The sequence below is a fragment of the Gallinula chloropus genome (assembly GCF_964237585.1).
Source record: "Gallinula chloropus genome assembly, chromosome: 2".
NCBI lineage: Eukaryota > Metazoa > Chordata > Aves > Gruiformes > Rallidae > Gallinula > Gallinula chloropus.
Genome location: NC_140086.1, coordinates 143,926,532 through 143,952,055, shown reverse-complemented (window position 1 = coordinate 143,952,055; position 25,524 = coordinate 143,926,532). Strand labels below are relative to the sequence as shown.

General features: G+C 38.2%; 1 protein-coding gene across 1 annotated transcript in view; it reads left to right on the top strand.

The window, feature by feature from the left end:
- The window catches only part of DNAJC1 (DnaJ heat shock protein family (Hsp40) member C1), a 109,352-nt gene that overhangs the window by 63,893 nt on the left and 19,935 nt on the right, over positions 1 to 25,524 (top strand). Inside the window, exon 8 of the mRNA XM_084260192.1 lies at positions 5,440 to 5,606. Within this exon, the coding sequence (XP_084116318.1) occupies positions 5,440 to 5,606 (167 nt within the window). The remainder of the gene's footprint in view (positions 1 to 5,439; positions 5,607 to 25,524) is intronic.

Genomic DNA, 25,524 nt, shown 5'->3' with positions numbered 1-25,524 from the left:
TCCTCATCACTGTAAACCATTTTGACCAAATTTATGTAATACTGAAGGTGACTTTACACTTGCTTCTAAATAATCGACAAATGTCTTGGATAATTGTGTTTAGTATTATTCCCTGCCAAAATGCAGTGTTCACATGCCTGCTCAGTAATGATTTGCTGACAAGCAGGTTCAGAGAAAATGAATTCATATAACGCATGCTTTTTTGGTCGGCGTGGGTGTGAATGTTCTGATCACTTAATTGTTACCTCTGAAGCCTAATTATGGCAAACTAAGTATCATCTGTTTCACTGATTGTTTTGGCAGGCCTGCTGAAAGGATTTCGAACTTGCAAGCTCATGTGCTTTTTCCAGTTATTTCAACTAGGCTAATGATGCCTCTCCCTACAAAACTTGCTTCATATTTGATGAAACAGTGTGTGAGGGTGGTTTGAAAGAGGTGTGCATGTTTCACTGTATGTTTACTGCAAGGCCAGTTAGGTCTCAAATATTGGAGGTTTATTTCTAAGCCTTTCATGTTATGGGGATGAGGTGTTTTGGGAAGGGTAGATACTCAAAGAAAACGTTGCTCAAGAAGTGTTTTGTAACTAAGCAATTTTTTTAGTTAGTTTGCTGAAAATAAACTAGCTTCTAGGTCTCAGTACAGCAGATGTATATATTTGTCTCCAACTCATGATGTATTCATATAATCCCATTGGCTTTATTATGAGTATAGAAGTGTGTATTTTTTAAGCATGAGTGTTTCCCCAGTATTTGCATGAATGTTAAATACAGATTGCTCAATTTTTTCCTCAAGAGACTGTCAAAACCTTAGTACAATTTTTTCCCAGACTTTTGGGTCTATTGTATTCTATCTGACTGTGTTACTGTACATGCAAGTGAATTTCTCTCCGTCGTGTCTTGACCTATTTTAATGCCGTAAATGCTTGGGTTGTCATTATAATCACATAGGTAAGTGAACCATATTGAAAGAAAAGGAGATACCAAATGCAGTATCTTACTGACTTGCCAAAAAGATGTTTGCTGTCTATTTCTGTGTGCAATCATGTTTCTTCTTAGCAATGTGTGAGATACCAGTCAGTCTGTCCCTTTTCTTTCTGTGATTTTCAAGACATCACTGTCTTTTTTTTGACCATATTTTTGCGAATTTTCATTTTTGTTTAAAGCTTAGAAACCTTGAAGAGAGAGGGAGCTCCACCTTGACCTGTCATCCTTTCTTTACAGAAGTTCAGCACTTGTTTTTATTTAATTTCTTTCTATATGAAGCGATCTGTGAACTGTTCTCTGAATTCTTTACATTTGCATCAAATGGCAGGTAAAATCAGTATATACTTTTCTGAAAACTTTAAGATATGTATCTCTGATATTTATTATGGGGAAAAGCACCGCTGTTTTATTACATGGGGCTTGATCCAAAATGCTGTCTGATTCCTTATCTTCTAAAAATGACAGCTGATATATCTTAAAGCAAATAACCATTAGCCAGATACTATTAATTCTGCCACTGATAAAATTAATGTAGCAACAAGGTGGAAGGACTAATGAGGAAGGTCAAAGTATCTGATTATGTGCAAGTAATTCATCAAACTTCAAAACCCAGATCATGGCACCATAAACTGATAAAATGTATAGTCAGTACTGGAATAGTTTTGGAGGCCTTTAGGAACACAGAGTATTGTACAGGTAAGAGAGTTAGCTAATTGCTATTTGTTAAAGTCTAGGGATCCCAGTCATGGGTGTGTATATAAGCTGTTCAAACATAGGGGACAAATGATATTGTAAGTTGTTAAATACTCAGTCACATTTAGTCTTCTGGTAAAGAACTTGACAGTTCTGAAGGTGGAAATTATTCATAGAAAATTAGTGTCTTTGCAGTATGGATTCAGCAAGAGATAAAACAAAATTTCTTCTACTACAGAAGGACTAGAACTCTGTAGAAATTATGACTCATGTAAAACACTGATCATTTAGGTTTACATTTAGTTCAGTGCTTGCAATCTTGGGTTATCCATTTACCTTCTGCTGTTGCCTTTTTTTTTTTTGTTGGGTTGGTTTGTTTGGTTGGTTTGGTTCTGCATAGTAAACTAGAAAATTTAGTATATTGTAACTTGACAACTAAAATACATAATGTTCCCAGAAAAGCTATTAATTTACTCTCTTGAGCTTGAAGTCAGGCTCTGGTTTCACCAAGACTGCACTTAGTTTGGTTTGTTTCACTCCACCGCATTAGTATGAGCACCAATAACTGGTCATAGTTAAGGTCCACTGGCTATCGGTGCCTGCATAGGGCACAGTGGTCTGACTGGTCTTTTTTTGTATGTTTTTCCTGCATTTTAGTTACGTTTCTACACAACTATATTGGAACAATATTTGAGACTGGGGGAGAAAAGTGCATTTGAAATGTCTGTCTGTTACAGCGGATGGCCACATAGTGTAAATCCAGCACCATTAGGAGATGACTCTAAGTATTAACGTATCACTTGTGTTTCAAAACTCTGAATCACAGCTGCAGTACTACTGTCAGCACCATCAGACACATCCTTGCTTAAGGTTGTGGTGGTGGCAGCAGCACCAGCTTCTTGGCTGTCTGTCAGGCCTTGGCAGGTGTCAGATTCAGCAGTCTAGGCATCATCTACTTGGAAAACCTCATCCTTACTCTTCAGGAGAAAGCACCAAGTCAGGTCAGAAGTGTATTTTGGGCTGCCAGTTGACTTACTGATAGTGAAAAGATAACATGAAAAGAGAGAGGTGTCTGCTGTGGTAGACTTCTGTTATTTGGGTGAAATAATTTCAGCAATCTGTTTTGCTTTCCCCATCTTCACCTGAAGCAGCAACAGTGCTTGTCTGCTTTAAGCTGAAGCTTCATAGTGTACGTCATTACCTCTGAACATAACTTCCAAATTTCCTGTCTCTAGAATCCTTTATGATGTTACTGTCAAACTGCTTTTATGTGCTTTCCTATTCTGAAAAGTGGCTTTCGAAAATTTTGAGATGCATCTGTTCTCAGTGGGTCATTTGGAGTCCTACATGGAAGGAGCTGCGACTGCAATTCTTTCTTCTTTTTTTTTTTTTTTTTTGGATTTGGTATGACAGCTGCTGTGATATGCAAGGGTTACACTGAACTCCCATCTTTTTGTATGTGAATGGGAGGCAGTAGACACAGGGTTTTTTTAAGTCTTGAGTGCTTGTTTGAGGTTGTATGGCCACCTTCTTTAGGTGGGATTTCTTGTTTCTTTGGTAGTCAGTGAAGAGCAGGGTCTCCTTATGTCAGGTCTTCCTCTCTCAACTGCTAGAAGAAAGCCTAGACACTGTTCTTGATAATTCAGTGTAAAATGGGGTGCAGTGCCTTCTGGAAACACTCTCACAGCAAAATCACAGAAGGAGCCTAGATGACCTATTTGCTGGCTAGACTCTTTAACTATTCGCATTTTTTGAAAAAGAAAATTAGAAAACAGTACCTTGATGGGGAGCAAGATACAGGAAAATCCAACTGTCTCAGTGTTTCTCCACTTTTAAATAATTCCAAGTGAACACGTGCATTGTCCTTGATTATTTTGCAGTAGTGGAAATTGTCCTTATGGTAACTTCCTAGAATATTTTTGCCAGCAGTACATAGGTGGTGAAGCCGTTATTACTTATCTGTGCAAATCTTAACTCTGACTTCAGAAGCTATTATATATATGGCAGCTTTGGAGAAAAAGGAGGTAATGGTTAATGTATGCGATAAGGTTATAAAAATTGCTTTTTGAAATAGACAAAAAGAATTTTGCTACAGTATTGTCTTTAATAATACCTGAGCAATGAGAGAAGTGCTGGTTAATGTTTTGGGGCTTTCTTTTAGGGTTTTTTTTTTGGGGGGGGGAGGAGTATATGTTGTTTAATTATATTTACTATGTATAGAAGGATGCTTAAAAAAATCCAAATTTTTACTTAGTATTTCATTTATTAATTTGACAATTGCAAGCAAAAGTAGAGATTTTTCACAAAAAGAGGTCTCTGAGCAATGTATATCTGAAAGTTTAAAAGATCATTAGTCATTCTGTTAGCATGCATCATCTGTATGAATTTCCTGGGGTTTTTTGACCATTGAAAGGTGCTGTGACACAGTTCTACCTCCATTTCTTGTTTTCTTAAGTATTCAGCTCCTCGGAGTTTGTCAAGTATGTGGATTCTTTTTCGCTGTTGCGTTCTGCACATACACTGGTAGGAAAAGGAATTCTGCATTAGAGTCTGTAGGGAACAGTCCTTCTGTTTTTTTTAATGAAAACCAGGTATTTCTCCTTTGGTGTTCAGAAAAGTATTAGGGCACAGTTGCAAAGGCAGATAAGCTGCTCTAATGGCCCACTGCTGCTGACAAGCGTGCTTCTCCTTTTCCTTGCCCACAATTTTAAAGGACTTGTATTCTTTCTTTTCATTTGAGTGTAAAGGAGTATTTTTTTTTACTAGATTAGTGAATTGAATTTTTTTGCTAAGTGGTTGGATGACCATCAAAGCACAAATAGGAGAGAGGAACACATAAGCACACAGTGGAGAGTGGTAAGGTGAAGACAGAAGAAATGTACTCTTTTGGTTGCAGCCAGCCATTAGATTATCTCTTTCAGTTTAGCAGCATCCTTAGGACCATCATATTGTGAATGCATCATATTTTTAAAACAATGAGGAAAACCCAAGAATGTCCTACTTGGCATACCTGAGGTTTTTGGGTGCTTTCTGAGTGTTCAAGCTTCTCTTTCTGATCCTCATCTTTCCTAAAGTTCTGGCGATTTTTCTATCAACCTTCAGATCACCTTATATAGCGTGTATGGTTTCAGTTGCTGGGCTTTAGGTGGTGGTTGTCCCTCCTTCCTGTCCCCTAAGTTTGCTGTTCCTATTTAATACAATTTGAAGGACAGAGAGAGCAGAAAACAGTGATTGGTTTGAGAAATGAGATCCAACATCTAAGTCTTCTTATATGTAAGTGCTGGCACAGAACTACTTGCAGTTACAGAAGTCTGACAACAGAGAAGCTATCTATTGACTCAGAAGCTTTATCTCAGCACAGTTAACCATAAAGCAATATAAATTTGTCTAAATCTAACCTTTCTACCTCTGCCAGTTTCTTTGAAGCCAGATAGACTTTTGAAATATTTTAACAGCTCCTTACGCTTTTGCCTGTACTAATCTTAATTGCCAGGTGGTGTAGCAGTGTTTTTAAGAGGCTCCTCATTTGGCCCTTTAAGGTGTAGTTCAGAGAGAAGAGGAGCTAAGTATGTGCAGTGCTATTTACTTTTCATAAAAAGAAGGTTATTATGCAAAACTTTGAATTATCTTTTTAACAACTTGAAGCCCCTTCCTCAGTGGAGATTTTAATGCAGCATTAAGAGTTGAGGAGCTAAGTCTGCTTCTGAATTACACTCATCTGCAGTATTGGTAGCGTTACTTTTTCTTTTTTACTTTCGTATAGAGGAGAAGAAGCCTAAAGTGAAGAAACCAAAATCAGAGTTCCCTGTATACACAGTTCTGGAGTCAAGTCCATATATACCATCATATGATCATGGAGCATCAATTGAAGAGATTGAGGAACAGATGGATGACTGGTTGGGGGGCAAGAACAGAACGCAAAAAAAGAAGGTAAGTTCAAAATCTTTCACATTATACATTTTAAGTGTTGATTTATTTGCTGGTGCTTTAAGAAAATGAAGTAATACATGCATGCCACCACAACATCCATATATTGATGAAGTTTGAGAAGTATTAATTGTCAAGCAGAGGCATAATGAAAAAGATTATATCAGTGTTAAGTGTAATTTGTGTAATACTGGAAATGTTGTTATAGGATGTCATGGACTAAAATATATGAAAGCTTTCTGTGGTTTCTAACAAATACTATTCTTGTTCACTAGAAATTAGTAGAACATAATGCTGTCAAGTTATATGAAGCTTGTTTTTTTCTCTTAGTTGCAGTTAATAACATTTTGCTTGCAAGAGTAACTTAGGTGTTTTAAAAAACAAAAGGCAAAGGAAGAAGGAAGAAGAAAGCTTTGCTACTTAATATCCAGGTGTAGTGTCTTTTGATTATGGAATTGCTTATGTACTTTGTGCATTTCATCTGACTTACGGAAAAGTCCTAACAATTTGACATAGGCCTGTTAAGGTTCTTGGTACTTTGAGATAAGGGTTCTTGGTGGCAGTTAGTGTAATTATCTTTTGGTAAATTTTATTAAATCAGACTGGCTTGAAAATGTATAGTTTTCATCTTAGAACTGAAATACACAGGTGACAGAAGAAATGTTTTAAGTTGGTCTGCTGACTTAAAAATCTGCCTCACCTGGAAGACTTGAGATGGGAAGAACGGTGTGTTTGGAATGCACTTAGGGCAACACATTTTCTTCTGCATGAATATAGTGAAAGAATTTCCTGCTGTAATTTGTTTGATTTGTCTGTGCTGCAGATCTGCTTACCCCTTAGTTGTTTTCAAGCCTGTTGAAAATACTCCAATTTTTAGCTGGACTTAAAATTTGTACTAAAATAATTTTGAATTTTGTGTAACCTGGTTAATTACCTATGGCTACTGGATTCCTAAGCTTCACAACTTCCTAGTTGCTCACTTTTCTCTTGCTGTTACTTCTATCTTTCTGCAGTATTTAGTACATCTGCATTATGTTTACTTTATACTTTTGTAACAAATCTGTTCTCCAAACATGCTTAGCTTTTGACTTCTGTGTAAGGGATTGACACTCTGAATTCTTAAAGACTGAAACATATTTTCATGCACTTAGAGAAGATAAGATCTCAGGTCCTTAATTCTGTAGATGAGTTGCCTGGGAATTATGAGCATATGTACAGTCATTGCTTTGTTTATTTTAACTCAGAAAGCACCCACGGATTGGATTCTTGTTAGTTGCATCTCTGTGAACCAGCTTTGCTTACCACACTGTGTGAGCAAATGATTAAAGGAGAAAAGACTTAAGTTTGTTTACAGAACCTGGGGTTATTTGCATGCTTGGCTCTGTGAATCCCCAAATTCTCCTTCCCCTCTGATGGAAATCGAGTCTTTCTTTGGATTTCCATGAAACTGAAGGAATTGAATAAGACTGGGCCTATACTGTCTATAATTTCACATCTCTAACAGAGTGTATAGAAGTTATGTCTTCAGAGTCACTGATTAAAGAACAAGTTGTAGGTACATCCTTTCAGAAACAAGTCACGGAAATTAAAATGAATCAAAGAACTGTTATTAAAAGTTAAGTAAGTTGTTTTTCTGTGCTTACACCTAGAGGTTCAGTATTGCATCTCATCGCTTTGATTCATGAGTTTAATTTTTGAATTGTGTTCTGTTACAAACGGGGTTAACGTTTTAGGGGCAAGAAGGCAATTTACAGGTATACTGTCTGGGTATGGTGTTTGACCTGAACAAACTGCAATGAGGTGTGCTTCTTTTCCTTGACAGCTAATATGTTACCTCAGTGCAACATCAACATTTAATACAGTAGAAGAAAGAAATAGATTCATAAACTGTACAAAGAAATGGAGAATATATGTTACTTGCTGTAGGAGCTTGTAGGAGCCATTTGTATGTCAATATGAGATTGTGTCATGATTTGTGATGAGCTCACAGGGAAGATGGTTGTTGTACCACAAGTAAATTGTTCCTAACTGTCATTCGACACATTTTCCGTTTTAGAAAGATGTATTTTCCTCCACTACACATTGTAGATGCGAACTGGCACAGTATCTCTCTTGTACTTCCCTTTTCTGCTTCTTGCATGGACTTGCAAGTGGTGTGTAACATTCACCTCTTGGTTCAGCTTGTTTTAGGAAGAAGTTACTCCTTCATAAATAATTTTGTCATCGGACTTTTTCTTGGTATTGTCATGCTTCACTCATAAGAGAGCTTATTACTCTTTTTTTTCCTTTTTTTCATGGTAGCTCAAGGATGTGGACTATGTACAGTTAACCAGGCTTGAGAGCATTTATCCATGTGGAAAGATCAAAGTAGCTTGATAAAATAGTATGTTATTAAGTCATTCATCCAGAAATAAGGAAGTAGTTGCTGTCCCTGTTGTTGGTATCCCAAGTGTAGATGTTTATAATTCATTTTGTGTTGTTCATGAACTGCTTTGCACTATTGACATTTTTATTTTAGAAGGTGCCTCTAATCCATGGACCGGTCTTTTGGAAGTGTTGTATCATGCAGACTGCCCAGTCTGGTAAAAAATTAGATTATGTTGTTAGTCAGTTGTGACTTTAGAGGGGGGAAAAAAAAAAAAAGATATTTGAATGCTTAAGTTCCTTTCATTTGGGTTTTGTTTGCTTGTTCTTGTGTGTGTGTGTTGTGTTGTGGGGCTTCTTGGGGCTTTTTTTGAAAGCTGGTTTAACGGTGTGGGCTACAGGCCTGTAAGCTGTTTACTGATGTTTCTTCCAGTCCAGAAGAGTACACTTGAGCTCTTTGGAAGAGTGAATTTGGAAGTTTAAGGTTATGAATTTAGATTCTATATGAAAGAAAAATGAAGATTGATTACTCCATATGCAACAGGAATCTGGATATCTTTCTGACAGACATTAATGTAGGAAGTAACATTATCATAGAATCACAGCATGGATTGAATTGGAGGGGACCCGAAAGATCATCTAGTTCCCACGGGCAGGGGCACCCTCCACTAGGCCAGGTTACCCAAAGCCCCATCCAGCCTGACCTTGAACACTGCCAGGGAGGGGGCAGCCACGGTTTCTCTGGGCACCCCGTGCCAGAGTCTCACCACCCTCAGAGTGCAGAATTTCTTCCTGGTATCTAATCTAAATCTACTCTGTTTTAGTTTAAAGCCATTACCCTTTGTCCTATCGCTATGTCCCCTTGTAAACAGCTTCTCTCTGGAAGGGGTACTGGCACACTGCTCTGAGGTCTCCCTGGAACCTTCTCTTTCCAGGCCAAACAAGCCCATCTGTCTCAGCCTGTCTTCACAGATGTGCTTCAGCCCTCACTTCTGTGGCCTTCCTCTGGGCCCACTCCAACAACTCCATGTCTTTCATTTTCCAAATGGAGAACCAGTGTGGTTTTTTGATTGGTTTACCAGTTTTTATTGATAGGTACTTAAAAAACATTTGGATTTTTTTCTGTCTGATGGCTGAATATGATACAGAGTTTATTAATGTACTGTTGATTACTGTTTCCTTAGGGTTTAAGTATTGAAGTAGATAGTGAACAGGCTAGGACAAGGAGATGAAAACAGCCTCCTCCTTAGGAAAAAAAAAGGGGGGGTGTAGAAAGAAGTGATTTTTGCATTGTGACATAGCTTGTGCTTATAGCATAGTAAAGTTGTCACTCTCTCAGTTTGCAAGCCACTAAGTTTATGTCCATAAGGGGCTTGTCTTGCTATGTTGTTACTCTTTACTTGGAACTGAGTATTGAAAGGAAGTGAGTTATTGGGTGATACTGAGATAATACTCAGTATTACAGATCCGAGAGGTAATTTTTATGCATTTCTCTGTTGCAGTGAGCCATCCACCTTTAGGACTTTTTTTTGCATAATTTTCTTCCTTTCTGAAAAGTAGAACAATCAAGAATTAATGGAAATCAGCAATAAAAAGAAATTGAGAAAGACATATTTAAGATTGAAAGTTAAATAGAGCTTTAGACCAGAAGAGGAAAACTTGAGGAATAACTGAACATATTCTTTTTCCACTATATTCCATGCTGGTTTAGATAAAATGATAATCATTTATCATTACTTCCTTTCATAAATTTAGAAAGAAAGAAATACTGAATTTAATTAGCAACCGGGATGTTTACATTCAGATTTAGGGACACATGTAGGTGGAGATGCATAACCTGAGCATGTTACCCAGGCTATTTATGAAACTATCTTTGACCACCTCTCCAGTTCTTAAACTCCATCTGTTGAAAATAGTGTGAGCAGACTCAATTGTATTTGAGACCGTGAAAATGAAGTCATGAGACTCTTGAAGGTTTTTTCTATATAGGAAATTATATACTTACTTAGCACTAAATAGCATATTCGTGTAGCACTGTTTAAACTGTTCGTGCAAACTGCATGTTGCTATGAAGCTGAGAAGAATTACTGAAGTCTCATTCTCATACTGATAACAAAGCTCTTCAAACAAGTACTGAGGAAAAGTTTGTTTCTAAAATTGTTCTGTCACTGTACATTTGTACTCCCAGATAAGGTCTTCTTTCAGATTGTTAAAAAGGGGTAAGTAGCTTGATTTACTGAGCTTGAGCTTCTGATCATTTGTCGTCTTTATCTGTCACCAAAAATTGATTGGAAAAAGTGGGGGGGGGTGTGTGTGTTAGGAATTAAGAGAAATTTAGAGTGAATATTGCCATGGTTTTCCTTCTAGGTTGCTTTATTTTGTGGTCTGCGTATCTCGTTAAGCCACTGTTGCCTTAGTTGTAGCCATCTAACCCTTTTACTTTCCTGATGGGCAACTTATTATGTAGAGCTGGAAGAAAAAAGAGCAACTTAATATTGAGGCCATGTTTTGTTACATCTCATCTTGTTCTCTCCTTTCTGCAAATATTCATGTGAGAATATATGTATTTGCCATTTCTGGAATCATTCTATTGATGAATCATTGCCAAGTAATTTCTCTCCCAGGGGGATTTCTCTCATATTCTTTGTTTGATTTGATTTTACATGATTTGTAGCACACATTTTCATGAGAGTTCGTTGTGTATGTGAATAATGTTGTTGTTGCATGAAAATCTTGGCCCTTGAGAAATCAATGGGAGATTTATCGTTGTCTTCAGTGGAACCAGGATTATAATTCCTTTTGGTTTACAGAGTGCTCATCTTCTTCCACTGGAATCTCCTCTTCGTTCCTTATCATTATTTGACTCATTCGTCTCTGAAGATAGAGTTCCAAGTTCTACCTCAATGAGGGGTGAATACTTTTGACCTTTTGATATTTGCTTGCTCTGTAAGGGGGAGATAAAGGTGGAGAAAGACAGTGCCTGATCCCTTCCAGCTGGACCAGATGTATGGGTAGAAAATCATGTTTCTCATTATTTTTGTTTTTCATGTTATCCTGCAGCACTTCTTGGCATTTGGGTGTTTTTGATATTGCAGGAGCACCTGGCTTGATTTTACTAAAGCAGGAGTAGTAAAAACTATTTTTGTGCACAGAGGTTGGGAAGCTTAGATAACATTAATCTCCTGCGTTTGCTACACTTTACTTTTTGCCCTATAATTAGGATTGTTAAAAATACTGTGAAACAGAAGTATACATAGGCATTGTTTTTACACAGTTTGTTGGTAGATGGAGGAAACAGAGCAGTTACCCTTTTTTCCAGTTGTTGAACTGTAGGCTGTGGTCATCTTGCACTGAACTCTCTTGCTGGTTAAAACGCAGTTTGTTTGTATTTTTCTCAGCCTGCGTCATCAAATCACTGCATTTCATAGATAGGGTATTGATAACTGAGGGAGGCTTTTAATCACAGAGGTTTTATTTGAAAGCTGGTTGTGGAACAACAACATAAAATAAATGTACAAAAGAGGTCTCTGCTTTGTAACATTAAAAGGCAAAATGCTCTACAAATGCTAAATTATTATTTTGTTAGTTTAAAAAATATAGTTTTGACAATTAAATCTCAGTCATTTTATAATCTTGCACATTTCATAATTGCCAGTTAGCCTGCCACCTGCTCTCTTCTGCCTTGAATCTTCCCACATCTGTGCTGCTTTGAAATCTGAGTATGCTTTTTCTTTAGTAGCAAATAACATGGTGCTTGTTCTAATCAGATGTCATATGACGGATTACCTGAATACAGTTTCCAGGCTTTTAAAAAATGTTAATTCCTTAAGCAAGCAGTTTGTATCTTAGCAGGATTAAGGTGCTGTGTAAACCAGATGTTTTAATAAATTGGCCTTCAAGGGGAAGGGTGGTTCTGTTTTAGTGTGCTACCTGAGGTCATCTAGTTTTGAATTAACTTATTTTTCTTTTTCTAAGCAGTGAAACAAATGTATCTGAAAAGTATATCTATATTCCCAATCTCTTGTATTCCTGGGACAGATACAAGTAAGCAGCTAGCAGTACCAGGTTCCTCATGGTGTCCTGCTAGTGTGCCTTGACCCTGACCCAGAGGGATTGCTGTAGGTAAAGAAAGTAAATCACTCTGTGTGCCCATTGCATTTCAGGCTCTATGTTGAGACTGCCAGCAACCATCCCTGTCAGTGTCAGTTATGAAGCTATTCACCAGGAGCTAGTCTAAGCTCATAATACATTTTAATCTGAGCTCCAAACTCCCATCAAATAGTGATGACTTTGAGTCACTATTGATCTGGGCCATATTGAATTTAGTAACCCTGGGGTGAAAATCTCAGTATTCTATTACCAAGCTCTTAAGCAGTGTAGTATTGTGGGGAAAAAAACACTTCATTTTAAAAAAAAAAAAAAAAATCTGCATTAGGGTGGCACTGAAAGTGTTAAGTCAGAAGAGGCCACAAATGTTGCACCTTCAGCCTGAGTAGAATATTGGGGTTTGCATTTTAAAATGCCTATAAGACATAAACTGTATAGCTAACTCCTACAGTTACATTTACATTAGAGTTATTAGTGTTAATAAAAAAGCTGGTTTTATCTTACAAACATGCTTTTTAAAGTAGGTGTTTAAGTCTACCTGTATCATATACTTGGACTCCTGCCTGAGGTCAGTGAACAGGTACAGAAGAATGTATGCATGTTGCTTCTGTGCAGGAGAATGGTATTGATAAAATATTGATGACAGTGTGGTGAAGGCACTTCTATTGCATGTTGCGCTTGTGAAGTAGGGAACAAGGACTTGCTTGTGTAATTTTTTTTGTCCCACACATATGTACATATTAGTGATTCTATTCCTCATCCTCTTTGCTAGCCACTAAGCCAGTAAGCCTAGCAAACAAATGAAAACTAGAAATATTTCAAGTATCATACTTAACAGCCTGTGGTTTTGTTGAGTTTATGGCTAATCTTTTTGTTTCTTTATGTGACTGTTGAACCAGAGTGGTCTATTCCTACCAAATTAATATCTTCAGCATATTTCTAGCCAATTGGTGTATTTTTAATTTTGTTTAGAAACAATAGATTTATGTACTCTTTGAATCATCTTTCCTTAAATAAGAGACAATAACCTTTTCAGGATTCTCTTGTAAATATTTGGGCTTTTCTTGGAATTGAATAGATTTAAGGAGACAATAAATGTTGGGTTTGGGGTTTTTTTAATAGTATTTTTAATTATTCAGTTTTCCTTGGAGAGTGTGATCCACATCTTTAAATCTAGAATAATGGTTCTCAGCTTTTGAGTTGTGAATATCAAATCATTAGTCAGAAGTCTAATTTCATGTGCAGTATTAAACATTAAATGTTTTTAATACTCAGATTTCCTTAAGAATAAAGTTGTAGGATGATGGTAATATGTTCTTCTAACTAGCATCTCAAGGTGGTGTTTTCAGTGTTATGGCAGATTGTAAATCAAAGGAAAATTGTATTTGTAAATATATATGGAAGAAAATAAATTCTCCTAGAGATAGAGAAAATAGTTGTTTTGACCAGGACAGATGCCATAAGTAGTAAGCCTTGAACCAAGAACTACAGAGTTTTACCTAAAATAGATCAGGAATATATAAAGATTGGGAATAAACACTGAACTGAACAACTGCTTTGTAAGAATATGGAATTTGTGTATTTCCTTTTCTGCCTTTCTCTCTGTGACCTATTAACTAGGTTGGATAGGTTAACAAAGCATAGGAAACTTTATTTCTTTATTTATTCTTGTATTTATGGAAAGTAATGATGTGTTTATAGAAAATGTAATTCAATATTCTGCTCTCAAACATGCCTTGCTCAGACTGGCTAGAACTAGTTTGGGTGGAGAGGTGGTGTAATCCAGGCAAGCACAAGAGTCATGCTATGAGCCTTTTAGGGGAATATTAAAACCCATCTAAATGATATAGAGAAATGATTTGATATGACAGCCAGGGAAAAAGATTTTGGAAACAGCATGTTTGAAAGAACAAGCAAAATTCAGTCTAGATTGCAAAGGAGACAACAAACCAAAGTACATATTTCTCTAAGGACGTTTCCTAAAGGTAGTAACAATATGTTATATAAACACGTATACACTAGTTTTAAAAAAATTAGAAATTGGCTGTGCATATGTATTGAATTAAAGCCATACAGTTGACATTTGCCTGATATTTCCTGATCTTGATTGAATTTTTAAACTTTTTCTAATTAAGTACTCTAGCATAGTTCTTGTCTTGTACAGACAACATTGTACATACAGATTTTAACACAGTATTATAGATGTTGTGGTGTCAAATTGAAGCTTTCAGTAGTTTTTCAACAGAGTCTATATTCCAGAATAAGTGATTGATGTGACTTGCTGGCATAATTCAGTCTGACTGGTTTTACATGTGTGTGCTCTGTATGTAGTCCTCAGTTTTTTGAGTCTGTCAGTTGAAGATAGCTCATAGTTTATTGTGTGAACTGTTAGTTTGTGTGGACGAATACACAGGGGTTTAAAAATGCAGCTGTGTGTCTGCACCAGTCATCACCATGAGCTCTGTTTAGACACCTGCCAGAATCCAAACTAGGGCCATGTAGCTTCCCTTCTGTTAACTTTTGTAACTCAGGTTTGGCTGCTTCATTTAACTCAGAGGTGCAGACAAACATCTGATGGGACCGCTTCAGTTTAGCCCAGTTGGGGCCAAGGGGTGGTGGAAATTCTGATTTTCCTTTGCAGTGCTTCCTCCCAGTCACCTCTTAAAACAAAGTCACTTCTCTCTTTCAAAAGTGTAAGGAAGAAACTGTAGTTGGACTTATAAGGGGTAAAAGTTGGACGAAGATGTGAAAGCTGGTTATGACTGTGACCTTGTCCCACTTCCTCCTGCCCATCTGACAGAAGGGAAAAAGACCAGTCCAGCATTTATTGACACAGCATATCCATGGAATTTTTCCAGTAAATGAGAGGAAAGGATGATAAATATCCCTGAAATGGGATTTTCACCAGATCCACAATTTAGGGATCAGAAAGAATTTGCCATTTAAGACACCAGCTTGTGCAGTGCAATTCACTGCTGCTCTTTTTGGCTTTTTAACATGAATTTCAAAGTGCAGACTGGTGCAAAATAGTTACTTTTCTTGGTATGAGTTTAGCCATCTTAGCCATGAAGAGTAAGGTTAGCTTCAAATAAATATAGTTTTAATTTATGAATACAAATAAACATTGATGTTTCTATATCATAGTTTCCAGAGAACGCAATTAAGATCTGGTTAGATTCAGCATCTTTCTTTATTTCACAATGAACAGTGCTGCTGCTTTCCTTTTCTTCCTGAGGCCATGACTACAGTGGGCTTTGGTCAAATTTATTTATGGGAATTGGCCAGAAACTGTAATCTAGGGTAAACTCCAGCAACTAAAAATACACTGAACAATGTGAGATATGTTTGACTTTTGTTCTCCCAGTAAAGATAAATATGTAACTATGCCATGCCAAGGAATTATTTAATACTGCTGACATAAGCATTTTGCCTCTTAAGAATTTTCAGAGATCCGCAATCTAGGTGTTAGACATTTTCTGTGTAGTTTTTAATAGGCTGGATGCAGTCTTGAAAAGATCTCCTTCAGTCTTCAAGCACACTTGAGCATGGAAGTTTCTCCTTCCCATAATTTCGAGCTGAACAAAATGCTACTGGATAATGTACCCAAAGCTGTTATTTTGTTAAAAATAGCATGAACACAGAAAGCATAATACTTCAATTCTTACTGTTTATTAGGTGATCCTTGTAATTCATGTTGGAAATGAGGATTGGAGCAGCTGTCTAAAGAAAACAATTTCAACAGAGAGTCTATGTAGAAAGTTAGTAACTTCGTGTGTGTGTGTGTGTGTGTGTGTGTGTGTTTTGGTTTAACTATGCTGGTCTCGACTGGATATCTATCAGTGTCAGCAATATTCTGCTGCCTTGGGCTTTTTTCTTCAATATTGTCCTTTGGAACAAGTATTGCCCAGTAACAAGAAAGCGCAAGAATAAGGGAACTGATGTTACTGGTACATTTTCCAATGGCTAGAAATTATGGGAAGGAGAAACTGTGGTAATGACAAAAGTGAAGGCTAACTTGGATCTTTTAATTAGCCCAGACTCTGTGGGTATACTTAGGAATTTGACAGGGATGTTCAATGTTTATATGTCAAGTAGTTTAAGTAATGTTGCCCTTATTTTCAGTTATCTGTATACTATTTCATGATGATTAACAATTTTTATCTTTGAGGTTCTTTGGGAAGTGCAGTTGCTCGAGGTTGCCATTACAGATCTGTATTTTATGGATATATAAAAACTTCTCAGAGAACTTGTATCTTGAAACCAAATGTCTACATTTTGGTATTCTTCTTAGCAGAATTTTATCATATTTGGAAATCTTGTCCATTTGGAGAAGAGTGCAGGATTTTTTTATTTGCTTTTAACATACTGATAGACCTAACTTGCCTCTTTCCAATGGTCTGTGGAGACAGGACAAGGGGTGATGGGTTAGAGCACAGGAAGTTCTGCACCAACATGTGGAAGAACTTTTTCACAGAAAGGGTGACAGAGCCCTGGGACAGGCTGCCCAGGGGGGTCGTGGAGTCTCCTTCTCTGCAGATATTCAAGACCCGTCTGAACACCTACCTGTGCGACCTGTCCTAGGGAGCTGCTTTGGCAGGGGGTTGGACCTGATGACCTCTCAAGGTCCCTTCCAACCCCTACAATTCTGTGATTCTGTGGTAGCTGGTGGAGATAAGTGCTCTGTAGTTGTGCGGTATGTTTATGCATTCTTGGGATGCAGAGTACCTCTAGCATTAAAATTAAAAATGAAGAGATCATAATATCCAGGCTGTTTTAGGGAATAACCGCTTATTGGCAGAGAAACATAGCTGCTGGTGAAATAATTTCATTACATTTATGTGGAAGGAAGAATGTTACTTAATAACTGTGGTGGTAAAATGATTCTGATGGAGACAGTTGAAACTGTATTATGAAGAAAGGTAAGAGACAGCAAAGCAAGAACTGATTTTGGGCAAACTATTTAAGGGTGAACGAGAGTAGGAGAAACAGGTTGCCAGCAATAGAGTAAGGTAAAATAAAAATCAGAAGTTACTGAGATGGAGACACACTTAGGATAAAGTGTGTCAGGAAGCAAGATGGAAGAGGACAGCACTGTGGAGCAGTTAGCAGGGTTAACAGTGTAGTAGTATTTTGTTCGTTGTGACACAGGATGGTTTAGCCCATTGAATGTTTTTTAATACCTTATGTTAATGTATTCAAAATAGCCATAACATGCCATTTTATACTGAAGTGGATTAACGAAGAGTATACAGCCCAATATATACAAGCCCAATGCTGTTAAATACTTGACACTTGCTTAGTCTGCTTAGTATTTCAAGAGACAAATCATAACCTTGCAAGGAAAAACATTCCTTACCAATAAAGACTAATCATATGCTTTAATATATCTGCATGCCTTTGGGCTCATCTTCTCTAGCGAATTTAACAGCATGGCCAAAGATTTTTAACATATCAAGTGATTATGAAAAAACGTTGCCACCTGCCATCTGTTGAGGGCTTAGTACCCCATTCCCTTATTTATTGAAGTTTATGAAAGTTAGAAATTCTTTTCCTGAAGACTTCATTAACCTATGGACTCTAAAAGATTTGCAATTTCATGGTCTTTATCAAATAGGAATATTTTTTTCAAACTGCTTTTAAAAATCCAAGTAGAGTGGTGTTTTGAGAGAGAATTAAATGAAAAGCATTATTCCTTTTCTTTGGGAATTTGTATCTGCATTAATGTATCATAGGCCAAACCTAATTACCTATTCAACCTATAGTTTATTCGATCTGCATGCCTGAGTGTCCTACAATCAAATTTACTGAAGAGCTTCTCACTTTTTTTCTGCGTTAAAACAATTGCCTTGAAGCAGCTAACAATTAAAAAAAATAAATGAGTTAACACTTTCTGCTAAGTGCTACCATTTAAGTTGTAATACGCAATTAAAAACTACATTTTTAATTTCTGTTCAATTACATTGACTTAAATAGTAATTTTAGTGTTATATTTATGAACCATTTAATTGTGACATTTTTCCTCTGGCTTTGCATGATGGAAAAGTAGATTTGATTTTGAGAATGCGGCAAGAAATAACCCTTCTACTCCCATGGTTTTCTGTAATGACAAACAGAAAAAGACAAAACTAGCTGGGCTTTGTGTAAATACGACAGACCGTTTTAATTTCAAAATCCATAAAAAGATGTCATCATTTGAATTATTTTTCATGTTTTTGAAAACTGTCTACTTCATAGGAGGAATATTCAGGTTGCTTTATGGCAATGCAGGTAGGTATTTGAAACATTCCTGCATGTCAGGTTGACAGATATAGGTTCGTGTTAAGTCTGCAATGAAAGCCTGGGAGAAACTGAAGTGTGAAAACGTTCACTGTAGAGCAGTGTCCTCCCTCAGGTGTGTATTGCCAGAGACACATGCTTTACTTCCTTTTCGGCATATTATTCTTTTTTAAAAAATAGAAAGTGGTATCTGAGTTGATGCATTGCAGATAACTGGTGAACATATTTGTATGCTAATACTGGAGTCAATTTACTGTGGAACAAGCTGCATATTAGAGTGGATTAGGATTTTCTCTTCTCTCTAAAACCACTTCCCTCCAGGTCCTTTTAGCATGCTGAAAGTCCCCTTGTTTGAAGCATTCTCTAACTTCCAGCCTAAACTTATAGTAAATTGACACGTGAGTGCTCATGTCCCACTTCTCTGGTGCATTGTCTGTTATGTTTGTGTAACTGGGTTAAAGTCTGTGAACAGGATCAGAAAATCATTCTAGACAAAAACAAAGCCTGGGCTAGAAAGCCTACATGTTTGGGGTGGGTTTATTTTTATAAGGCTGGATCTCTGTGTCTCTGGATGAACCTTATTTCATCATTTTGGTAGTATCTTTTGCTTTTTTGATTTATTAATAACACTAGAAGTTTATAGTTGCTCTTCCACCGGTAAACCTGGCTCTTGTATTTTACTTCCAGTTAATGAGCATCCTGTTTATGCATAATTTGAAAAGAACATGGACTTCATTTAATGTCACAATGACAGAGCATTGACAGGTTGCCCAGGGAGGTTGTGGGGTCTTCCTCCTTGGAGCTAGGTATTCTAAAGCTGGCCATGGTCCTCTGCAACTGGCTCTGGGTGGCTCTGCTTGAGCAAAGTGTTGGACAAGATGATCTCCAGAGCTTTCTTCCGACTCCTATCGTTCTGTGATTCCGTACAGTTAATGGTGTGTATTTACTCAGAGAATCACAGAGCAGATCCTGCCAGAGCATGATCACATAGAGCAGGTTGCACAGGACAGCACCCAGGTGGGTTTTGATTGTCTCCAGAAGGCAGTCTGTTCCAGTGCTTTGCCACCCTCACAGTAAAGAAGTTCCTCCTCATGTTTAGGTGGGACTTCCTATGTTCAAGTTTGTGCCTGTTGTTTCTTATCCTGTCACTGGGCACCACTGAAAAAAGACTGGCCCCATCCTCCTGACACACACCCCTTAAGTATTTCTAAGTATTTGTAAGATCCTCCCTCAGACTTCTCTAGGCTAAAAAGTCCCAAGTTCCTCATTCTTTCTTTCTTTTTTTTTTTTTTTTTTTGTAAGAGTGATGTTCTAGTCCTCTAATCATATTTGTAGCCCTTTATTATACCCTCTCCAGTAGCTCCCTGTCCTTGAATTGGGGAGCCCAGAACTGCACACAATATTCCAGATGAAACCGCACTTTTTTTGATATACCCCAGACTCATTGACTTTAACTTCATTCTCAATGCAAGGGTAATGCCATTTCTAATTGACTAAAAGAAAATATTCTGAGGGAAACATCTTAGCAAAAATACAACTTTCCTGATCAAGGAAAAAACACAAATTAAAATGATTCTTCAAAATGTGTCTCATTAAAGAAGCCAGGGGTAGGAAGTTCATTAGCTAATTTAGGCTTCTGATACTATTTGAGGACTGCATGGGGAGTAATTATTCTCTAACTTTAAATGAGGACATTTACATTCAAATAACTTTGTTGAATAACTTTGTTCTTGTATTTGTGTCCCTTTCATAGATGTTCACTTTAGCTGTGTTGCAGAGAATTGTCATTTTTATCTGTGATAGAGAGAGAACCTTTGTGACCATGGAAGGGCTTCAGTATTTCTGTGAAGGCAACCAATGCACGCTGATGTTTAAAAGAAGTGAAAGTGATATCTCTGGAATATAGACAGGAAAGGAAACAGTGAATGTTTTTTCAGAAGAGCCTAAATCACTGAGTGAGTAACTTTTGATTAGAGGTCAATACCCTTTACTTAAAATTATAATTGGTTAGTGTAGGAAATTCAACCAGTTTTTGTTACATGCTAGATTTGCAGGCTGCTGAACTGCTAACAGAGTTTTACTTTAAATCGGGTAGCTGTGCTGTTGTAGTCAACAGCAGCAATCACAGATGGCTGATAATTTTCTACTCCTGTAGTTTTGAGGGGAGATCATGAAAGAATTCTTCCCCAAAACTCATCATAAATCCAAACCAGGATGTTGTAATTTGTGACTTCATAATTCTTCATGGGCTTACTGTGGCTGGCTGCCAGGGGCCCACCCAGCCACTCTCTCCCTCTCCTCAGCAGGATTAGAGGAGAAAATAAGATGAAAAAACTTGTAGGTCAAGGTAAAGGTGTGGAGATCGAGTAATGAATTACCGTTGCAGACAAGAGAGATTCAACTTGGGGACAACTACAATAGTGTTGGATGTTAAGAAAAAAACATAAAACACCTTTCTCCCCTTGAATTTGAAGGCTCAACTTTGCTCCTTCTTTCCTCACACCTCTACCTCCTCCACGTTCCCAGTAGCACAGAGGAGATGGGGAGTTTGGTCAGTCTGTCACAGTTCCACACTGCCTTTCCTTCCTTCTCACACTTTCCCTGCTCCAGCCTACACAGGCTGCAGACCTTCAGGGTCAACCTGCTCCAGCATGGGTCCTCCACGGGTCATGGTTTCTTCAGGGCATATCCATCTTCTCCAGTGTGGGGTCCTCCACGAGCTGCAGCATGGATATCCGCTCCAGCATGGTCTCCTTCATGGGCTGCTGGAGCACCTCTGCTCAGGCACCAGGAGCATCTCCTTCCCCTCCTTCTCTGACCTTGGTGTCTGTGGGACTGTGTCTCATACTTCCCTTCATTTTTCATGCTGCTGTGCAGCATTTTGGCTTTTCTTAAATTTGTTTCCCCAGAGGTGCCACCAGCTCAGCTGATGGGCTCAGCTGCCTCCTGCAGTGGGTCTGTTGGAGCTGGCTGTGTCCCAACACAGGGCTGCTCCTCACATCCTTCCAGAGAGGCCACCCCGCCTACTAAAATCTTGCCACAGACACCTGATAAAAAATTCTTTTTCTTTCATATTTCTACCAATTTTTACAATAAAATACAGAAGAATTTTCATTCTTTTTACCTCCCCTGTTTTTCCAGATGCTGTGGCTTTAACCAGGTGATTATTCATATCAATGACTAGTCATTAACAATTCATTGTTTTAGAGCAATTTCAGCTCCTGACAAGAAAATATTTTTATTAATTTAGATATTTCTGAGGTGTTTGTGTTCTGCAAAACCTGAAAATTACTGCTCAGCATTGCTTCCCCCCCTACAGATTCTTTCCGAAGAACTGGGGCTTTTTCAAAGAAAGTATTAAAAACCACTCATGGCTCTGAATTCTCAAAGTAGGAATAAATACTGAGTAGGAAAGATCAGCTTTGAATGGCTTTTTGTAATTTGGGGATATAGATGAAAAAAGCTGGCAACTATACATAAAGAAAATTTGTAGAAATTACTTAAGGGTTGGAAATGGTATCTGCTGATACTTGGAGGGTCACCTTTGAACTTAGCAGAGGTGCCTTCATGGAAAGAAACACTGAGAGCTGCTTAGTCTGTGTGGAACACAGGGAAGGGCCAACAGCTGGAAATGAAAGCCAGGGATGAGTGCAGTGCCACAGTAATCATCTTGTGAGTGTATAGCTCATCCAGTGCTTCATTTTTAAGTTGCTGTTGGCCACCTTTACTGTCAGTTGAATGGTTACAACTGGTTCTGAGTATCTGCAACTTTCTCAATGTAGTCATAACTTTAAAAAATTGTCTTGCTGCTTCATGTAGCTGGTTCTTAGCTTGATTTATATTTACTTCTCATTCTCCTCCCCTGCTTTTTGTCTGTCGGTTAGAACACAGACTTTTCCATCTTAAGGTATGGCAGCTTATGGGTGTAGAAATAGCCTGGCAACTAACTCCATGTAGTGCTGTGGTGGGAGAATGTTACTCACTCAGGCTTCCTGCTGAGGTAAAGCAAGCAATGTATAAAAAGGTACAGATAGATGCATGGCTTAGGAATGAGAAAGTTGAATAATAATTCCTTTTTTACCTGCATTAGGTGTGAAATGTACTTGTAAATAAAGATGTTAGTTGATGTTCCTGAATAGATGTCAACTGGTTTTGCTTTCCCAAAAACATAGGGGAGCTGTCATATTGACGCTGTGGCCTGTTTGCATTTTGGTTTCTAATATGCTTAAACTCTGAAAGTAAACTTACTTTTCTATGTTTAAAAATCATCTGCTGACATGCAGTTAGGATGAGTTAAGAGAATGCTTGAAGTTAATTGTCAGAATTCTGAATAATCAGGATGGTAGCCAGTAGAAGAATCTCAAAATATGCCCATTTTACTAGAAGTGAATTATTCTTGTCTCAGACTAAAAAATGAAGATACCTACTTAACTGGGGGTGTGTGTGTGTGTGAAACCTTCAGAAAGGGATAGTCTTATGCAAAGGAGCATAAGATTTGCAAATCAGATGCAAATCAAAAATAAGGTAAGTCAAAAAAATATTATTACGTTTTGGAAAAATAAAAATAGAATGAAGGGATGCTGGGAAGGATTTTGTTGAAGTGGATGATCAAAATCAAAGCAGCTTCAAGATGATGCTTGGGCTAAAAGTCCTTTTCACTCATGTTTACTACAGATGACTTAGCGAGTTTTTGACATCATATACTGAAGGCAAGTGGGGAGGAAGTGCTTCAATCTGAAGCATTCATCTGAAGTTGATAGAAACTGCTTGGAACAATAGTTGACCTAAAAAGAACTCTAATATTAAATCCATTTAAAACTACTGTTAAATATTTTAGGAATTACTTAATTGAGCCGTGAAATGAAAGGTGGAAGTAGGATACCAGCTTTTGAGCTTCATTGAGGATTCTGGGAAGTACAGGCTGGTTAGCATGAATTCCATACTGGGTAATTATTTTTTTTAATTATGCAATGAATGATGCTATTAGATGCACAAATTTTAAAGTAATAGTCGCTAGTCAGTGTGTGAATTTAAAGAAAAGTTATGCCTTATTATTACAGCTTTACAGTGTACTCGAATTTTTATAAAGCTTTTGACAGGTTCTGTCAGCAAGACTTCTTATAGAGACAGAGCAGTGATAAGATGAAAGGGAAGATCTCTAGTAATGCTCAATTAAAGAACAGGAAATGGATAAGGTTTTGTTATTGCAAATGTCTCTAAAGGAGATCCATGTGAATCTGCAAGGATCTGTTCAGTACTGGAGATGGTCTATAAGGTAGTGAATTGCAAGGTATTATTTGATGTAGTACTAATTGAAACATCTGTGAAATCCCCATTCTGAAACAGGCAGGGTCTAGAAAAACCTCTCCTGAGGAGTCCTGTCTTTTTCTACTGACTCTCCTACTGCAGAAAAATTGTCTTCAACTGTGTGTTCAGAATTGAAATAAACCTGGTAGTGGTACTGGTAGTGTTTTTGGTTGTTATTTGGGGATTTTTGTGTTTATTTTGGTTTGTTGAGTTTTTTGTGGCTTGGTTGTGTGGTTTTGTTGTTGTTTGGTTTGTTGGGTTTTTTTGCCTTCTCCCTCTTATGGATGGAACCGTGGAGCAGAGCAGAAACGGTGGATGGAGAAATGAAATGCAGCAGAGTATGTTGAGAATTGAAAGACTGAATGTGTTTAGAAAGCCAGTTTATAATGTTGAGTAAGAGCAAAACTGGGCAGAGGAGAGCAGACACTGGCAATGTAACAGAGATGGATTCGGCTTCATGCTTAGGAAATCACTGATCTGGGTTGGGGGCAGCTCTGAGGGAGTGTGTCTCTGTCCTAGAATATTTGCTGCTGCATGTGGTAGAAGACCACATGGAGAAGAAGTGATATGGAGGCAGATGAAACTTCGTGTTTCTCTTAGTTTCTCACTCTTCTCTCAGAGCTGTTGCATACTTATGTTGTGTATATTGTTTAATATTTTAATGCTTTTAATGCTGAAGGCGTTCCTGTGAGAGGAAGAGTATAAACAAAAAATATTATGTCTAGGTTATCATTTTGACAGGCTTATGGTAGCAGCCAAGATAATTAGTTCTGTCTTCGTATTTACATGTAGTTGCTCTGAAAAATTCTAAAACTAATCACTAATGCTCTTTTAGGCCTGTGCAATTGTTTTGGGTTTGCATGGCAAGTTTTTGGTAGTGGCAGGTGTGGGCTGCAGGGATGGCTTCTGCAGGAAGCTGCTAGAAACTTCTCCTAGGTCTGACAGAGCCAATACCAGCTGGCTGAAGGACAGACCTGCCACTGACCAAGGCAATGATGGTAGTGCCTCTGGGATAATATATTTAAGAAGGAAAAGAACCCACAAGCAGCTGCTTTTTTGTCAGCAAACAAAGGGGTGAGAAAATGCAAGAAACTGCAGACACCAAGGTTAATGAAGAAGGAGGGGGAGGGTGGTGTTCCAGGCACTGAGATTCCCCTGCAGTCCATAGAGAAGACCATGGCGAGGCAGGCTGGCCCCCCCACAGCCCATGGAAGGTGATGGGGCGCAGAGATCCTATCTGCAGCCCATGGAGGACCCCACACTGGAGAAGATGGAGACACCTGAAGGAGGCTGTGACCCTGTGGGAAGCCCACACTGAAGCAGACTCCCAGCAGTACCTTGAGCCTGTGGAGCAGCTCATGTTGAAGCAGGTTTGCTGGTGGGACCTGGGGGCTGGGCTGGAGCAGTCTGTTCCTGAAGGTCTGCACCCCATGGAAGGGACCCACGCTGGAGCAGTTAGTGAAGAACTGCGGCCCTTGTGGGATGGACTCACGCTGGAGAAGTTCATGGGGGACTTGTCTCCCATGGGAGGGACCACATGCTGGAGCAAGGGAAGAGTGTGAAGAGTCTTCCCCCTGAGGAGGAAGGAGCAGCAGAGATAACATGTGATGAACTGACCACAACGCCCATAACCCCATCATCCCCCTGTGCTGCTCAAGGGGAGGAGGGAGAGAAATTGTGAATAAAGTTGAGCCCCAGAAGAATGGAGGGGTGGGGGGAGGTGTTTTAAAATTTGTGTTTATTTCTCATTACCCTACTTGGGTTTGATTGGGTAATAAATTAGATGCATTTTACTCCATGTTGCGTCTGTTTTGCCCGTGACGTTAATTGCTGGATGATCTCTCTCTGTCCTTATCTCAACCTGTAA